At 37.6% G+C, this 14,283-nt stretch overlaps 2 protein-coding genes across 2 annotated transcripts; one reads left to right on the forward strand and one right to left on the reverse strand.

Moving 5' to 3' along the window:
- Window positions 1–508: 508 nt before the first annotated feature.
- Window positions 509–4,663, forward strand: EMB3147 (Acyl-carrier-protein S-malonyltransferase). The gene is made up of 10 exons (XM_012983788.2): window positions 509–1,194; window positions 1,725–1,810; window positions 2,338–2,404; window positions 2,909–3,051; window positions 3,176–3,224; window positions 3,331–3,468; window positions 3,578–3,658; window positions 3,747–3,923; window positions 4,186–4,272; window positions 4,359–4,663. The coding sequence occupies exons 1-10, from the start codon at window positions 874–876 to the stop codon at window positions 4,419–4,421; spliced, it is 1,212 nt and encodes a 403-aa protein (XP_012839242.1). The 5' UTR covers window positions 509–873; the 3' UTR covers window positions 4,422–4,663.
- Window positions 4,664–4,875: 212 nt separating this feature from the next.
- Window positions 4,876–5,558, reverse strand: LOC105959638 (uncharacterized). The gene has a single exon (XM_012983783.2). It carries the CDS (start codon window positions 5,498–5,500, stop codon window positions 5,033–5,035), a length of 468 nt encoding a protein of 155 aa, XP_012839237.2. The 5' UTR covers window positions 5,501–5,558; the 3' UTR covers window positions 4,876–5,032.
- Window positions 5,559–14,283: the final 8,725 nt, after the last annotated feature.

Genomic DNA, 14,283 nt, shown 5'->3' on the forward strand with positions numbered 1-14,283 from the left:
AAAGATTTAATTTTTATTTGTTATTTTTTCTGTTTGTGAGATACAGATTTTTATTAAGAATATTAATGGTATTATTGGATTCATTACCTATTTTGTGTTGTAGTGTATTAACGTGGAAGGAATTGGTTTTTATTTTAGCCACCCATTTGATAAAGAACGTTAAATAAATGATTAGTTATGATCCATGTTTTGAAAATCGAATCGGACCCGTAATTGGGTCACGGTTCGACCAGGTCTTTGATTAATTATTATTCATAAATACTTAAATTGTTATAAATTAAATATAAATAATCATATATACTAAAACAAACACAGCACTTCAATTTATAAAATTTTGCTAAAATAAATAATTAAACTATATTAATTAGTTCACCACTGTTCTAGAGTCATATAATATTATTTTTCTAATAACCCCACCGACTCTCTCTCTCTCTTATTTGGGCAACAAAATCAAGATAAGAATAAAATAATGATTAATCCTCAAATTGAGATCCTACACCGGGTGAAATACACCGGGTAGATCTTTACCATTCATATACACACAAACACACCCACACCCACATTGGTATGTGTAGATCAACGGTAAAAAATCACCCGGTGTAACCTTCACCGGGTGTAGGATAGATAAAACGAAAATGGAAGACCCACTTCCCCTCCCCTCTTCATTTGTTTTTGGCATTTAACCCGGGTTTCTGGCTCTGCCGGGGTTTTGCACTGAGTCGGACCGGATCAGGCTCCGGTTCCCGATCCAACCGGTCCGGTTTTCAAAACATTAGTTAGGATAGGTGTTAGGACTAGTAGTACCGTCGACTGGCGAGATTTCTGAAGCGAGTGTTCTTGGTTAACTCCGCCAAACATCACCTTAATTTATTAATGCATGCAAGAACAACACTTGTTTTCCACCACTACACCGCCATTAATCAGCTAATTCGATTCAATCCAATCGCCAAATTCTCCCCTCTCTCTACAGCCATGGCTTCTTCGATCGTACTTCCGTCGATCTCTCTCGCCACCAAATCCCTCAGAAGCTCCAGCTGTTTGGGTTACAAAAATGAGATTCGAATGGCTCCCCGGTTGAATTTGGAGAAATCTAGGGTTTTCATGAGCGTCGCCGTCGGATCGGAGGCGGTTGTTGTCGACGATGCGTTGTTCAAGGACTACACCCCTTCTTCCGCTTTCCTCTTTCCCGGTCAGGTCAGATTCTGATTTTCTTTTTTTTTTCTTTAATTGGTTGTTAATTTAGTACAGATACGCTCAATGAAGCTGATTGGATTGCTGGTGATGTTTTACAGCTTTGTGTTGCTGTTTAAATTGCAGATTATTGCTTAATTTTTGCACAATTGTTTGTTCATTTTAGGGCGAATTTAAGCCCAATGTTGCTCATTGAATTGCCGAAGATTGATTGTTTTATCCATTCATGATTTTGCTGATTCAGTTGCCTGTTTTTGTGGAGGAAAATCAGTTTCGTAATTGCTGGATTTGCTTCGTGTAGTTTGTTCCTTAACTTCACTTCATTTGCCAAATTAGTTCTATTCAAGGTTTTAATACTTCCGAGTTCATGAATTTCGTAATTCGACTATCTTGAGTTATAATGTTGTATTAAATTGGTTTTAACTTTTAACATTGGAACATAAGAAAAGAATTTCTGTTTAGTTATTGGTTATTATGTTTATGGCATCTCTTGATAATTCGATTTAAATGTATCTATACTTCACTTTCTGAAGGGTGCACAAACTGTTGGAATGGGTGTGGAAGCTCAAAAAGTACCTGCTGCAGCTGAATTGTACAAGAGAGCCAATGATATCTTGGGGTAGATTCAACACTATACTATAAGATTTGCTCGTTTTAAGCTGACTTTTAATTGGCTACATGAATGTGCTTATGTAAACTTCGATTGTTCTTTATATTTCATTCCCCAGCGGAAGTTGTGGAAATGTATCTCGTTTTAAAATTATATATTAAGTGAACTTTCAAGATTGTGCAACTTTTGTTAGTCTTCAGTAAAATTTGGTTCTTTAACTTATTCTTGATTGATTACCTTTACCCTCCGTCTTTTCATGGCAATGTCGAAATATAGGAGAGTTAGGTGAATAGTATATAGTTAACATTTCCTAAAAGCATATCGTGAAATATGTACAGTGAGGTTTCATGAAAATATGAGGACGTCGATTGAGATATTCATGCTAATGAGACTGTGTCATGTTAAATGGTTGTATCTGCATTTAGTGTGATTTTCCCCTAATTTTTCCATTTGAATTAGTTTCATGATTATTTTTATTTTTTTTATTTGTATCGTCATTAAATATCCAATGTCTGCATTCTGTTTTATGACTCCAGGTTCGACCTTTTGGATATTTGTGTTAATGGACCAAAAGAGAAGCTTGATTCCACTGTTCTAAGCCAGGTATGCTACTGTATGAGTTGTAATGTTTGCTTACTGCATAATTTTTTTTTTATATTATGCATAAACAACACAAATAAATTATCATCATTAAGGCCTAACAGTAACTGGCATAATTTCCTACCACTTATAAATTATGGAAATATGATTCGTCTTGCCTTCAATTTAGTATTAGGCTTACAGTAACTAAGAAGCAAAAAATGGTGCCCTAAAATTGTGGTTTTTTAAGTCATAGCAGAAATGTTGGAGGATATCTAATTGATTACTAAATGCATCGAAACAAAAATCATATTGCAGAATTATTTCATTCTGAAATACCATCCATGATTGTGTGTGTGAGGGAAGAAACATTATGCGATCAATAGGCACATATTTGCAATAATAGATTGCTGATTTTGGCACAAAGTGTTAACCACATTCTTATTATATGTTTGCCGAGCCAAGGACTTGCATTCTACTAAAAAAGGGGAATTGTTGACTTATATATACTCTGAATTCGTTTTCCAGCCAGCTATCTATGTTACAAGTTTAGCTGCAGTTGAGGTGCTCCGAGCTCGTGATGGAGGCCAGCAAATAATTGATTCTGTCGACGTAACTTGTGGTTTAAGTTTAGGAGAATATACTGCCCTTGCATTTGCTGAAGCTTTCAGGTGAACTTTCAACTTAGTCGTAGTTTTTTGTTTACACTATTTCTTTCAGTCCATTTTCTGATAGTTTATGATATCATTTTGTTCTGTCTGATAATATCTATATATATTTTTTCCCATCATGCAGCTTTGAGGATGGGCTGAAGCTAGTCAAGTTAAGGGGTGAAGCGATGCAGGTACCATCCACGATTTTCTAACTTGTAGATATGCAAAGTTATTATCATATAATTCCTTGTAAAATTCTTGTAAAATTGAAATAACGCTTCTGCTAAATATCACTAGGATGCTGCTAATGCTGCCAAAAGTGCGATGGTTAGTATTATTGGACTTGATTCTGCTAAAGTCCAACTGCTTTGTGATGCCGCCAATGAAGAAGTAGATGAAGCTAATAAAGTTCAAATTGCAAATTTCTTGTGCACGGTAAGTTTATTTATTTCTAATCCGACATCAGGACTTAAACATTTTTTTTCTGTACAATAATTTAGCGAGCACTTTTATTAATTAAACCATTTGCATCACGTTCTTGTAGGGAAACTATGCTGTGTCTGGGGGGCTTAAAGGAATAGAAGCAGTTGAAGCAAAGGCAAAATCATTTAAGGCTCGAATGACAGTAAGTCCTATTATTTTGTCTCTTGCGCAATTTTCTGCTCTCAACAAATTTTTGTGCTTCGACTTTTAAGAGCATAATGTTTACTTAGGTTCGGCTAGCTGTAGCTGGTGCTTTCCACACTGGTTTTATGGAGCCCGCTGTGTCAAGACTAGAAGCTGTTTTGGCGTCAACTGTAATCAGACCGCCGAGAATTCCAGTTATATCCAACGTTGATGCACAACCACATGCAGATCCAGATACTATCAAGAAAATACTAGCTCGCCAGGTAATCACTGGCTTGCGCTTGGTCCACTAAGGCCTTGTTTGGTTTCAAGATATGATTAGCCACGATAAGTTAAAGGATGGTCTAATAACACAGTTCACCCAATAAGCCACGATAGTTGCAGACCGGTCAAAAAAGTTATCGCACTAACCAAACTATCCTATAAGACCTAATTCATGTATTTAAGCGTGAGACGAAACGAGGCCTAAATAAAGTCGGACTGTTTTTTTAATCTTAAATGACTCATGTTAATCTGCAATTTCAGGTGACTTCTCCAGTTCAATGGGAGACAACGGTGAAGACTTTGTTAAGCAAAGGGTTGAAGAAGAGCTACGAATTAGGACCTGGAAAGGTAGAAAAATGAATTTCTATGTTTTAAAGACCGAATATTTTATTTCTTCAATACTCACTCAGCCTGTTTTGTTCTTGATGTTTTAGGTCATAGCCGGGATCGTCAAACGGATGGATAAAAGTGCTGAAATTGAGAATATTGGTGCCTGAGCACCATCTTCAGAGTTGCTAATTTAATAGCATTTTGTCCATTGCTTGTTTTGGCAAAATCTTTCGTCTTAGGCAAACTGCTTCTGATAGAGCCAATAGGAGCTTCGTTTATCGTTGTTTATTACAGGGTTATGTCGTTAAAAAACTAAGCAGATGTATCTGAAGTTTCAATTTTGAGCACCAAATATGTAATGACTAAATCGAAAGGAGTAATAAAATGCAATTGTAGCCGTTATTTTGGAGATTTGAGTACGTAAGCTCGACATTCTGGCATTGTTACGATCACCGAATCTGGCCATGGAATTCAATTAAGTTATTTTGGTGTTTATTCTTGTAAATTAAAAAAATCTTTATAACATTCAAATATTGTAATCCAAATAATTTCAGTTCAACATGGTTTAGTATTGCTCCTCTCTTAAAAAATAAAAATAAAAACAACGCAATTCGTTCATCATTCAATTCAACAACATACCCATTTCATAAATAAATACAATAAAAGCAACAAGAAATCCAATTAGCAAATCGCAACAAATTTTGGGGGAATTTGAAATACAGAAGCAATTAGACATTTCATCATACAACTGATGGGCATGGAAAATTTTCAACAATACTTATGGATCAGTTGCTGCAGATGATGATGATGGCCTCCTCAATCTCATGAGGCGATCGATCCACTGGTCATCGGGAACCTGACCAGCCCAGTCGGGGGCAGCAGCGCCGCCTCCGCCGCCGCTGCCGCCAAAAGAGATCCCGCGCATGGCGTCCATCACTCTGACGGCGTTCTCCTCCGTCAGTGGAGCGGAGCGCCGCCTCTCGTCTTCTCTGAATGCCCTCTCTATCGCGCTCTCCGATTCAGTCGCCTCCTCCTCTTCGTCTTCTTCTTCGTCGGTCAGATCGAGTGACGATAGTCCGTTCTCCACCCAGCCATTCGGGAGGCGATCGGAAGCATTTGTTTCTTCATCGTCTTCTCCGTCGGCGGTAGATATTGGCTGGTAGTATTCCGATGAATCGTCGGAATTCGATTCGGAATCGCTTTCGTAGGCACCGTTATGCGCCTCAGAAGCTGCCGCTGCATTCATTTTTTCTTTTCGCAGCCAAAATCCCTTCAAACCCAATTCCGTATTTCCCCTTCGGCATTTCTTTTATATTTATAATAATTATGAAATGTTATTTGCGGTCACAAAATTGCTATTCGCTGTTTATAAGAAAACCCCCAAAAACTTTTACAGATATCAAAAAACCCCCCAAAACTGCAAATAGCCAAAAAAAAAAAAAAAATCGAAAATTCGAAATCAAGCTTGAAGAAGGGTTGGGCTTCGATTTTTTGATGTAATTTCGACTCTTTTATGTGTAATATGCATTGGGTAGGTCGATTAGGGAACCAATTTCATGTTGAAAAGCCCTACAAATCGATTTGTAGGGCTTTTTTTTTCGCAAAAAAATTCGGGCTTTTGTACACGCCTTGGGCGCCCCCATCTTGGGCGTTCGAACATTTAAAAAAAAAATATTTTTTTTTTTGCACTGGACGCCCAACTCGGGCGCCCAAATGCAGTTTGCACGCCCAACTTGGGCGTGCACGGCATGAATGGGCGCCCAAGTAGGGCTTTTACGCATTTTGAGGGGGTTTTGGGATTTTTTTGGGAAGTTTTGGGGTTTTAGTGAAATAAAGTGTTTTTGGGGGGTTTTGTTAGCAATTTTCAAACCGCAAAAAGCAATTCCCTTATAATTTCAATTAGTTTTTTTTTTTTTTTTTTTTTTTGAGTAAATTCAAGTTCATTACATTGGAAAAATTCCAATTTCTTTCGAAGTAAAAAATAGATTCCAATTTCCTTCGAAAAACTCGAAATGCAAAAATTCCGTTAATTTATAATCTTTTGTTCCAAATTCGGATATAATGAAAATTTTCGCAATATTTTTCTATCTTTAAAAAAAGTTGCATGAAAATGCAAGAGAATTCAAAAGAACAAATGTGTGAACAATAAATTGAAACATAGATTTTCTAATAAGAAGAAAAAAATGTAACATAAAATTTTTGATGCCAATTAATATTTTCTAAGCTTTTAATTTACTTGGCCCTTCGATATTTATATTTTTCATATAAAATATAATATAAGTTATATTATGGAATTACAAAATATATTATATGTTTCGACAAACCATAGAAATATTCGAAACTAAAATCGAAATTTCCGGTAATATTATATACCATTCCAATCCCATTCCAAATAAATTCGGAAGAATCGAAAATCAGAACTTCAAAAATCGGAATGAAAAATACGGTTCCAAATTAGGATATTTTCAAATCAGAATTGCGCAATTCTTAAATTTCATTCCGATTTCCACCCCTACTTGGGTCAAAGACTTTTAATCAAGATTTATTATTTGAATTTGAAACGAAATTATTAAATAATAAATATCGATATTATCCTAAGATCCAATCAATTTTTTTCATAATCACTTTAGAAACTTAAAATTTAGGGGTCTTATGATATAGGTCCTTCATGACAAAACTAATTAGAACTAAATGACAAGCCAAATAAAACTTTTGTTTCACATTCTTTATTAAATTTATTCCAAAAATGCCCATCCACACAAAAATTCGAATTTGTATTAAGTAAAATTCAAACAACATTTATCTTTTTATTATGCATTTAATATCTTCATTTTTTTCATATAATAATATATTTTATTTTATTTTTACCGACTTGTTCATCTTTATTTTTTGTATTTCACTCTAGTATTTTTTACATTATTATAAGTAACTTATTTTTTAACATTTTATTGAAAATCACGGAAAAGTAATTTTTCGATTTTTGTCAAATAATACAGCAGATTATAAAAAAATACTATGGTGTACTATGGTATACTATGGTACGCTATGTTATGGCATACTATGGTATACTATGGTATACTATTCCGAACTCTATCATTCAACTATTCTCAGTCGCCGCCAAACCCTAACTTCCAACATCTTCCAGCCATTGTTAAATCATAGCATCCAACAAAATCCAGCCGCCGTCAAATCCTATCTGCAAAAACCTAGTCGTCCACCGTACCAACCCTAGCTGCCGACCAAATTAAACTCTAGCCGTCGACCAAATTAAACCCTAGCCGCCATAGCCGTCGACCAAATTAAACCCTAGCCGTCGACCAAATTAAACCCTAGACGCTATAGCCGTCGACCAAATTAAACCCTAGCCGCCAACCAAATTAAATCCTAGCCGTCGACCAAATTAAAACCTAGTCGCCATAGTCACCACCATCCGCCATAGATTTGACCTCCACCACCATAGTTGTCACCTCTTGCCTCCATAATCATCCCCTTATTGTCGCCGCGTCCACCACCATATTTGCGCAATAGCCATCGCCCCCTCAACAATTGAGTGAATTGATGGAGAGGAGAGCGAGAGAAGTAGAGAGAGAGAGAGAGAGAGAGAGAGAGAGAGAGAGAGAGAGAGAGAGAGAGAGAGAGAGAGAGAGAGAGAGAGAGAGAGAGAGAGAGAGAGAGAGAGAGAGAGAGGGAGAGAGAGAGAGAGAGAGAGAGAGAAAGTGAAGAAATAAGAAAAATAGATCTGAGAAACGTGACTTTAGAATTTATGGATTTAGATTGAGGGTAAATTTTGGATTAAAAAATAAAGGATGTGGGTAATATTTATTTTTGTAAAAAGAATTTAGTTCATAAAAAAATATTAGGGTTGTATCATACATCTGATTATATTTCCAACTAGGGACCTCTAGCATATGAACCTAAAATTTAAGCAGCTTATAATTCATCCTACAAATTTGTTTCATAAATTGTAATTTTCTTACTCATATATTCAGGTTAATTTCATACAAGTGAACTGTAATTCAGCCCACAATTTTATTTTATAAAATTCTGATTTTTTTTTTCTTTCTTTCTGCATGCAAGTAATTAATTATCATCTCTTTATCTTACCCCTCTTGTCCAAAGTGTTTATAAAACAAACTGAAATGCTATTCATAGAACAACTTTTACCAGTTTGCAGTGCGACTTTATTTCATTTGTAACTTTTCTTCAAAAAGTTCAACATCCTCTCAAACCCTATCCAAGGTCCTTCGAATTCCTGCGGATTAAACGAGCAATTCAACAACAATTTAAGGTAAAATTCGAACTCGAAATCGTTAACCCAATGTTTTATAGTAGTATATTAACAAATTTCGTCGAAAATCTATACGTTTTCAGTATTTTGAAAAAATTCGAAATTTTTCGGAAAAAAATTGTGTTTCGTGTAAGAACTCACGAAATTAAAGAGCTAATTTCGTGATTTTTTCCACGAAATTAGCTTAATTGTTTGTGTTCCTTACGTTTCGTGCAAAATCATACGAAACAAAAGCTTACATTTCGTGAGATTTCTCACGAAATGTAAGCTTTTGTTTCGTATGATTTTGCACGAAACATATGTATTTTGGCAGTTTTACTGTTATTTCGTGGAAAACAATACGAAATTAGTGCTTGTATTTCGTGAACACAAACACGAAATGTAAGCATTAATTTTGTGTGTTTGTCCACAAAATAACTGCATTCATTTTTTTTATGATTTGTTTTATTTATTATTATTATTTAGACTGACGTTAATAGTGTTTTATTTAACAGATGGCAGGCAAAGGGAAATCAAAGGCAATTATGTGAGCAGTTCGCGAAGAGGCTGAACATCAAGAGCGCGAGCGCATGACTATGTCTACACGACGTAGGCGAGAGGCTGAGAGAGCTGCTGAAGCCAGATCATCGATTCCACATCCCGATATTGGGTCTTCTCGTGCTATGGAGGAGGAGGATGTGGACCCTGTTCACGAGACTAAGGTTGTAGCTCGTGGAGGTCGTGGAGGCCGGGGACGGGGTTGTGGAGGTCGTGGTGGTCGAGCTCATACTCGAGTCAATCCGGATGTGCTAGATGGTCCATTCCCCGGTGGCCCGCGGGATCCGTCTTTGATTTCGAGTTTCAAGTCGCACGTTGCGACATATATTTGGAGGGCAGAAGTAAGTTAATTACTTCTTTTAATTTTAATATTATAATTTTTGTATCTTATATTAAAATACTTTTATAAATTAATTAATATGTTTTCTAAATAAATGATTACAGGAACGTCCGGTTGGACGAGTTGAGTCCCGTATCAACTCCCTTAACCAATTCAACTACGAGAAGATAGCAGCTGCCCTAGAAGACATAGATGTATCCATAGACAAGCATTTTCTGCGGATGACCGGTTTGTATCCCCTAGCCCGATGTTATTTACCGGACCTAGATGCTCCACTGTTGTTTGCATTCGTGGAGCGGTGGCAGCCGGAGACGAACAGCTTCCATATGCCGTGGGGAGAGATGACTATCACTCTCCACGATGTCCAGTTGATTCTAGGTGCCAATGTGGAGGGACGGGTGGTCGCGCCTAGGTACGACGAGGTCATCGAGCGGACAAACTGCGTGTATTTGCTGTGCGAGGTATTAAACCTCGAGTTTGAGGAGATTGACGAGTCATGGAAGCATGGGGGCCCCACATGGAGGATGATACAGGGACAGTTGTTGATGCCCGATACGACCATGAGACGCCGAGTTCAGATATACCTGGTGTTTCTCCTCGAATCGATTTTATTCCCCGACAAGACATGTGATTGGGTGAAGCCGTGGTATATGCACGTGCTCGAGGATTCGGTGCTTGGTGAGGTCGGCACGTATTCGTGGGGTTCGGCCTGTTTGGTCAATCTATACAGGGAGTTGGGTACATGCAGCCCAGCACAGTCGAGGAGCTTGGCGGGTTGCACCACCCTTCTTCAGGTAAATTTTAATATATTGTGTACTTATTTTGTTCATTTTAATATATTTTAATAAATTTTAACATCTTTAAATAAAATATTGCAGTGCTGGATATACGAGTATTTCCCGAGATTCCAGCCGCCGGAGGAGAGCGAGCAGTACCGCGAGTTTCAGCCTCGATGCAAGAGGTGGAACGCGCTGCCAAAAGCGGGCACGCTCGAGCATATTCGAGGTTTACTTGACAATATGACAGCGGATGTTGTAAGTCTTTTATATTTATGTATTTATATTTTTTTAAATATGAATGTTTTGGTTTATGTTTGTAGTTTGTTTAAATATAAATTTTTCGGTTTATGTTTGTAGTTTGTTTAAATATGAATTTTTGATTTATGTATTTATATTGTTTTCTGTTTAGGTCGAGTGGCTACCGTATGGTCGAGATATACACGAGAGTATCCCTCGTACGTTGTATCATGGCACAATCCAGTACATGTGGATCGTAGAGCCGTATATGCCTGATCGTTGCGTCTGACAGTTCGGGTGGGTTCAGGATATTCCGCGCGGCTTGATTCCATCGATGGAGCCATGTTCACGCGGTCCCAAATGAGGTACATCGTACAAAGTTAACTACCCATTTCCGGGTGGGATGTGGGACATGGTCCAGCTCATTCCATTCGTGCCAGCGTATACAAGACGGCACGACAACGGGGGGAAGTCGACGAGCACTATATGGAGTGGTACAACGATCGGACTCATCTGAAGATCAACAACCCCGACGTAGGCCCGGCTCCAGTGCATCGAGAAAATATGAGGCCACCAGATCAGCCGGCTTATTACCAGATAGTACGTGCATTGTACCCGATCACCAGGACCATTGGACATGACTGGATGCAGCGGTTTGCCGATCTACGTGCCGATCTTGGAGATATTATGCAGCCCGCCGCCCGATATATTGGCATCAACCATGGCAACGACAACGACGATGACGACGATGACGACGACGATCATGAGGTGCAGCCGCCGAGGAGAGCGAGGCGGTAGTTTATCGATTTTTTTTGCCAGTTATGTATTTTTATGAACTATTTAATTTTAAAGTTTATTTTTATTATTATTATTAGGACTATGCATTTTTATTGTCATCAAGTGTTCGTGCTCTTTAGAACGGTGGCTTCAAAAATTTAATTTTTTTTTTCGCAAATTGGCTAGATCTAATCCTAAACATGTGTTTTTACCTAAATTGTAGATAAAACTAATTAAAAGTAGTGGGATATTGAAAAATTACCGGAATCGAGCCTCGTTTGCTACGGATTCAAGTCGAATTTTTTTTCAAAATTCGATGTCTTGAGAAAGTTTGGAAGTAGGAGAGAGAATTTCAAAAAAAATAAATAAAAAAGATTATGCTTTATTCAGTAAAAGCCCCGGCAAATAGCAACACCCAAAAAATATCATGTCCTTTTTTTTGACTAAAAAAATGTCATATCATATCATTAAAGTTAAAGTTTTACTATTAAATGTATTAATAGAGGAGGTAAGTGTTAAATTCGATACTTCAAGGGTGCAAATTATATCTAACCCATAACTAAATGAGATATTCTAAGAAGTTTATGTAAATCTTTCAAACCTGGTAACAACTTCCTATATATTTCAGGATTATTACAATTTTCGTCCCTATATTGTATCATTGAAACGATTTTGGTTCCCAACATGTCAGGCCCACAAAATTAGTCCCTAAACTCACCACTTTTGGAAGATTTTGGTTCGGCCGTTAAATTGTATGGTTAAGTTGGACGGATTTGTCACATGCGACGCACGTGACGTCGTCCATTTGGCTGTTAGTTGTCCAGCTGGACCGTACCCAGTGTCAACTTGGCCGATGAAACGTGATGTGGAGCGACCCGTCGATCTCCTCCCCAATTTTTATTCTAAAATTCCTAAATTTCCATATCCCCAATGAACCCGTAAATCCAATAAATTCCCATTTTGAATCCTTCAATTGAGGTGAAATTTAGAAATAGCACAATCGTCTTCGCAAGGTTTTGAATGTCTGTGGAGTAAACAATTACAAACGTTTTGAACAATTTTTTATTTTGATAATTTGTTTAGATGCGGTGTTGATTTCACCTCAATGTGTTTGACGTAGCATAAAACCCATTGAGAGAGCAATACGAAAATTTGGTATACGGGATTGAGAAATTGGGAACTTGAGAGAGTGATTGAAAAATTGGGGATCTAATTTTCGTAGGGTTGATGGGATTAGGAAATTGGGTTAGATAGAGAGGAGGGAATAATATGAGGTGGACTCGGTGTTGTCCAGCTAGACAACTAACAACCAAATGGACGATACGTGCGCCGCACGTGACAAATCCGTCCAACTTAACCATAAAATTTGACGGTTGAACCAATATTGTGTAAAAGTGGTGAGTTTATGGACTAATTTCGTGGGGGTGATGATTTAGGGACCAAAATCGTTTTAGTGGTAAAATATAAGGAAAAAAGGTATAATTATCCCACATATTTCTTACAAGATTCATATTTACAAGTGCTATACTTTTGATGTTTTTTTAAGCTGAGAAATGAAAGGACATTTTTTTAATTTAAATAATGAAAATATCACCAATTCACCGTCTCTTCTGAAACACTGCCGCACGAACCGACATGCGACAATGTGGCAGCAATTTCACTAGCAAGAGTAGAAACAAATACCCACCACCTTTTTTCCATTGCCGCCTAAGCATTGCTGTCATCTCCATCCCCTTCTCAATCAAATATGTTGTCCCGATGATGGAAGGTAAAATTAATCTTAAAATTCCGTATGACACTCAATCCTCTGTAAATTTTAACAAATCAATCAGATTTTTGCCGAGTCATCATATCACCAAGTTGGATCGTCAACTCGCCATTTCAATTGCTAACGTCGTTGGAGGTTAATATACGGTCTCAAACAAGCTTCTCGTCAATGGTTTATTAAACTTCCCACTGCTCTCAAAGGCGCCAAATTCAAACAATCAAAGGCCGATTATTCTTTATTCGTCCGATCCCAAAATGGTAAATTCACCGCCCTTCTCATTTATGTGGATGATGTAATCCTAGCTGGAAACAATCTGCAAGATATTGAAGAAACCAAGTCATTTTTGAGCGATCAATTTAAGTTGAAGGACCTTGGGCAGTTGAAGTTTTTTCTTGGGATAGAGGTTGCACGATCCAACAAAGGCATTGTCCTTTTGGCAAAGAAAATCTGCTCTCGAAATTCTTGAAGATGTGGGATATCTAGCGGCAAAACCAGTCACTTCTCCTATGGAACAAAACTTATCACTCAGCAAATTTGATGGTGATGAAATTAGTGACCCTCCTTCATATCGCAGGCTTGTTGGGCGACTAATCTATTTGACTATCTCACGACCTGACTTAGCGTACCCAGTTCACGTGTTAAGTCAATTTATCGATAAGCCACGAGTTCCACATCTAGAAGCAGCTCATCGCGTGTTACACTATCTGAAGCAAACAACCGGCCAAGGAATTATTCTTCCCATAAATATTCCGATTCAATTAAATGCCTTTTGTGATGCGGATTGGGCTAGATGTCGAGATACAAGAAGGTCTGTTACAGGGTACTGCATATTCCTTGGAAATTCATTGATTTCTTGGAAAACCAACAAGCAAACTACAGTGTCACGGTCTAGCGCAGAAGTCGAATACCGATCAATGGCCACAACATGCTGTGAGATTACTTGGTTGAAATTTATTCTAAAAGACTTGGGTATACATCATTCACAACCTGCCAACCTATATTGTGATAATCAAGCTGCATTACATATTGCTTCGAACCCGGTTTTTCACGAGCAAACGAAACACATAGAAATTGATTGTCACCATGTAAGGGAAAAGGTCCAAAAAGGAGTGCTCAAGGTGAAACACATATCTACGTCACAACAATTTGCTGACATCTTTACGAAACCATTAAGCTCCCCACATTTTTTCTCATATGTTGAACAAATTAGGAATTATCAACGTACATTTCAAACTTGAGGGGGAGTGTTAAGGAATGAAATCAACGCACTAAGTTTGGGATCTCTCAATCTCTCCGCGGCCGC

The sequence above is a fragment of the Erythranthe guttata genome, chromosome 14 (genome assembly GCF_056151865.1).
Source record: "Erythranthe guttata isolate IM_541 chromosome 14, IM_541, whole genome shotgun sequence".
In the NCBI taxonomy this organism is placed as follows: domain Eukaryota; kingdom Viridiplantae; phylum Streptophyta; class Magnoliopsida; order Lamiales; family Phrymaceae; genus Erythranthe; species Erythranthe guttata.